Source organism: Clupea harengus, chromosome 6 (assembly GCF_900700415.2).
Source record: "Clupea harengus chromosome 6, Ch_v2.0.2, whole genome shotgun sequence".
NCBI classification, from domain to species: domain Eukaryota; kingdom Metazoa; phylum Chordata; class Actinopteri; order Clupeiformes; family Clupeidae; genus Clupea; species Clupea harengus.
In genome coordinates this window covers 14,667,672-14,672,521 of record NC_045157.1, presented here as the reverse complement: position 1 = coordinate 14,672,521, position 4,850 = coordinate 14,667,672, and the positions used below count along the sequence as shown (strand labels likewise).

General features: G+C 45.9%; 1 protein-coding gene across 1 annotated transcript in view; it reads left to right on the top strand.

Annotated features, from left to right (window-relative positions):
* The window catches only part of LOC105899726 (N-acetyl-beta-glucosaminyl-glycoprotein 4-beta-N-acetylgalactosaminyltransferase 1-like), a 55,079-nt gene extending 51,323 nt beyond the window's left edge, over window positions 1-3,756 (top strand). Inside the window, exons 17-22 of the mRNA XM_031568613.1 lie at window positions 359-732; window positions 968-1,121; window positions 2,063-2,135; window positions 2,590-2,743; window positions 2,867-2,993; window positions 3,191-3,756. Of these exons, the coding sequence (XP_031424473.1) occupies window positions 359-732; window positions 968-1,121; window positions 2,063-2,135; window positions 2,590-2,743; window positions 2,867-2,993; window positions 3,191-3,305 (997 nt within the window). The 3' untranslated portion in view covers window positions 3,306-3,756. The remainder of the gene's footprint in view (window positions 1-358; window positions 733-967; window positions 1,122-2,062; window positions 2,136-2,589; window positions 2,744-2,866; window positions 2,994-3,190) is intronic.
* Window positions 3,757-4,850: the final 1,094 nt, after the last annotated feature.

Genomic DNA, 4,850 nt, shown 5'->3' with positions numbered 1-4,850 from the left:
GTGTGTGTGTGTGTCTGTGTGTGTGTGTGTGTGTGTGTGTGTGTGTGTGTGTGTGTGTGTCTGTGTCTGTGTCTGTGTGTGTGTGTGTGTGTGTGTGTGTGTGTGTGTGTGTGTGTGTGTCTGTGTCTGTGTCTGTGTCTGTGTCTGTGTCTGTGTCTGTGTCTGTGTCTGTGTCTGTGTGTGTGTGTGTGTGTGTGTGTGTGTGTGTGTGTTGTGTGTGTTTATCCACTATCTGCCTCCTTTCTTTCTCATGCCCCTCTGGTAGTCTTGTTTTTCTCCCTCTCCTCTGAACTCTTCTTCCTTCTCCCTCGCTCTTCCCTCTCCCTTTTTTATCTCCTTTGGCCTTTCTCTCTCACAGCATCTACACTCTGCAGCGCATCGTTAACGTGGAGAAACGCCGCGACTCAGCCAGGGGGCACCGTTTCCTGGTGGAGCTGGTGTTGCTGGAGGGAGGAAAAAATGTGGTGCGCGTCTCTGAATATATTTACCTGCTGCTACGCCGCAGCCGCCTGGACGACAGCTTGGAGATGCGGGAGGGTGGCGCCCCTTCCTCCCCCACGTTCTCTGCCTCTCCTGCCCACTCTGTGCCCCCCCGGTCCCCAGTGCCCAGCCGCAGCAGTGTCCAGGAGCATGCCACCCTTGCCTGGGGCCCTAGCTACACCAGGCCCTTGCTCTGCAGGCCCAGTGTCCTCCGCTGGAGACATGATGTCATGGTGCATTTCGTGGTGCCAGGTAGGTGGGTAGGAACTAAAGAAAAAAAAATGGCTATTCAATTAAGTGTCAGTTTATCCACATGTATAAATATACATCTCATGTCCTTTAGAAAATGTTCTACCCCTCTCCTCTTCTCAACACTTTCTCTCTGCTCTTCTCCATATTCCTCCTTATTCTCCCTCTCCTCTTCTCCCCTACTCACCTCTTCATTCCTTCCCTTCTTCGTCCCCTTCCTCCCCTCTTCCATCGTTAGTAAAGAACCAGGCTCGCTGGGTGGTGCAGTTCATCTCCGACATGGAAGCACTGCGCCAGGAGACTCAAGACGACAATTTCAGTGTGGTCATCGTGGACTTCCAGAGTGAGGACATGGATGTGGAGAGGGCCCTGAGGGAGAGCTCATTACCCAGGTAAGCTCACCTGCACCATGGGGCCCATGGGTTAATGAGCAGGGGAGAGGGCCCTGAGGGAGAGCTCATTACCCAGGTAAGCTCACCTGCACCATGGGGCCCATGGGTTAATGAGCAGGGGAGAGGGCCCTGAGGGAGAGCTTTGATGCCCAGGTAAGCTCACCTGCACCATGGGGCTCATGGATTAATGAACAGGGGAGACGGCCCTGAGGTAGAGCTCATTACCCAGGTAAGCTCACCTGCACCATGGGGCCCATGGGTTAGTGAGCATGGGTGACAGTGAACCGTGAACCATGATAGCAGTGTTACTATGGTTTCTGTTATGATATGAATGACAAAAATACAGATATGAATAATTATGCACAGTAACAGTAACACAAAGCAAGGATGATAATGACACTAAGGTACATTAATACAGGATTGACTGATTGATGACAATGAAAAACAAATATGAATAGCCTGCATTCAGTATGAATATTATTAGATTGTGGTTGTGTGGCTCTGTCCCTTTAAGACTGGAGGAGCTACTGTGCTGCAGTGTAACAGTTATCCTGCACATAATTAAACTATAAGGTTCATGACTGGGATATAACTGCCCCAGATGTTCTTTGGGCCATGCTCCACTGGTGTAATATTGGCTTAGTGAGTCCCTTGACTCCAAAAGGTAAAAAAAAGAATGACAGAAAAGAAAGGGATTAAGAAAGGATGGAAAGTAAGAAAGAAAGAAATGGAAAGAAAGGAAGAGGGAAAGCCATTATTTTGGGTCCTGATAGATTTCATCGATAGATGTTACCAGTACCGTGGTAACTCATAGTGTGTTGTATGATTTTAGACCATTGTGTCTGTAATTGTGTTTCTGTGTCCGTGTGTGTGTGTGTGTGTGTGTGTGTGTGTGTGTGTGTGTGTGTGTGTGTGTGTGTGTGTGTGTGTTGTGTTTACAGGTATGAGTATCTGAGGCGTGCAGGTCGCTTTGAACGTGCAGCTGGGCTGCAGGCAGGTGTGGACAGCATCCAGGTGAGAATCCACAGGATCACAATACAGCCAGCCATGCTGAGAGCACTGCTTTTATTGATGCACGCGTCAATGCACTGACAATAGATGGACACTAGAGGGCACAATTGCAGAGTGTCTTGCTAGGATTTGTGTGGGTAGAAAGAGAGAAAAGTTGGATATTTGACAACTTCAACTGTGTGATTTGCATCAAATCCAATGTCAGTAGATATTTTTGAAACTGTGATATTACACAAGCATAAGTATTGCTTAATTGACAATGTGAAATGTATGTTTGTTTGTTTGTCAGTTTCTCAGTTATATTAGATTTGATGCTAATATGTGGTATTTAACCATTTGTTTGTGTGTGTGTGTGTGTGTGTGTGTGTGTGTGTGTGTTTGTGTGTGTGTGTGTGTGTTGGTATGCATTGGTCTGTGTGTGTGTACGTACATATTTCTGTGTGTTTATGTGTGATAGGACAGTCACAGCATAGTATTCCTGTGTGACCTGCACATCCACTTCCCTGCCACTCTGCTGGAGAGCATCAGGAAGCACTGTGTAGAGGGCAGGCTGGCCTTCGCACCCATTGTTATGAGACTCAACTGTGGAGCTACACCGCAGGAGCCAGATGGTATCAAACACACACACACACACACACATACACACACACACACACAAACCCACAAACAGACACAGACACAGACACACGCACACAATCAAATGGTGACAGTGCTTTTTGTGTTGTCCTGTGCAGGCTACTGGGAGGTGAATGGCTTTGGGCTGCTTGGTCTGTACAAGTCAGACTTTGACCGGGTGGGAGGCATGAACACAGAGGAGTTTAAAGAGCGCTGGGGAGGAGAGGACTGGGAACTGCTGGATAGGTATACTCACACCCTTTGGCATTTATCTCCATAAGTCCCTTTTATGATACACACCATCATTTCAGCATAATTTGTGACCCTGGCCTAGTACAAAAGGGTGTGACTCTAGGCTGAGGGTCTTGGTCATTTGTTATCAGCAATTACAGTTCATCTCTCTTCTTTTGCCCTGTTCTATACTCTCCTCCATTCTTTCCCAGGGTTCTGCAGAACGGACTGGAGGTGGAAAGGCTCCGCCTGAGGAACTTTTTCCACTACTTCCACTCCAAGCGCGGAATGTGGAACTCTCAGACAAAGAAGCTTCCTAAAGGCTAGCTGCAAGATAACATTTCACTGCCCTCAAAAAAAGCAGAAAAATCGGCCCTTCCAGGGTACTGAACATCCACAGACTCTCCGGAAGCCTTAAAGAGAGATACGGAGATGGAAGCATCGCTGGGCTGTGACTGACTCTGAAAGGCTGCCTACTCATGGCTGCAACTGTTACCAGCCATTTTCTAGAACCTTACATGCTGTGATGAGAAAGGTTCCTCGGTTGAAGGAAAGGAAACTCAAGTCAAGTCATGCAAGTGATGAAGGACATCATTTTGATTACCTTATAACTATAGTGTAAGGTTAGATGCAGTATGTGCACATTTCAGTAGAAAGTCATGGTTTGTTTGTGCACAAATCAATGTATGTGTATGTTTTGGAGTGAATATCAGGTGCTAATGTATTGTGTATCCATTTGTGTGTGTCTTTGTGTGTGCGCGAGTGTGTGTCTGCGTGGGCATGCTCCTGTGTACACATGTGTGTGTTTGCATGTGTATGTGTGTGTGTGTGTGTGTGTGAGTGTGTGTGTGTCTGCATGTGTGAGTGCGTGGGCATGCTTGTGTGTGTGTGTGTGTGTGTGTGTGTGTGTGTGTGTGTGGTGTGGTTGTGTGTGCGTGCAAATGTGTCTGCGTGTGTGAGTGTGTAGGTATGCTTGTGTTTGTGTGGTGCTTGGGTATTTGTGTGTGTGTGTGTGTGTGTGTGTGTGTGTGTGTGTGTGTGTGTGTGTGTGTGTGTGTGTGTGTGTGTGTGTGTGTGTGTGTGTGTGTGTGTGTGTGTGTGTGTGTGTGTGTGTGTGGTAAATCAGTACAACTGGCTAACTGCTTCCATGTACATACACAGAAAGGGTAAAAGCACACACATTACAATTTCTGCCTATCTTTAACCCTGCCCTTTCTTTGTTGGCCTTTCTTGCACCATGACTCTGTAAGTCACACAAGCTGTCACTCTTTTCTCACTGTTGAAACTGTGATAGGATTACAGTACTTTGCAGCTCCTGCGTCATGATGTGTTAGGACTGATCAAAGCAACAGTTTGACTTCACTTCTCAAGCAATCTGTAGTTATGGCTGCCCTCATAGAAGCAAATACAAAAAATATATATATATATCAGTCATGGCCACTCAAGAAATGATTTCTGTGAAATTGTTTATTTAGTATTTTCATGCTGCTTCATTCCATTATTTTCAGAATAAAACATGTGAAGTCCTTTTAAACAATGTCCCAGAATGTTTTTTAAAAGGCAGCTTAACAGTAAACTGAGTTGAAAGGGCTCTTATAATGTAGCCCTGCTTATCGATTGCTTAGTGATGTAGTTATATACATGTAGGTAATACTAGTTAGGCTACTTATGTATTTATGTCACCATTCAAATAGGTTTTTGGTTGTCATTCTTTAAGTCCATTCTTATGACATGACATGGCAGAAAAATGGATTTCCTTCATGACTTAGTGCCCCAAAAGCCATGTCTTAGGATTTGAGAAGGTACATGTATGGTATTTCTATGTCTATGTATGGTACCTCTTGTTAGGGCGCACCGATATCTGATTGGCTA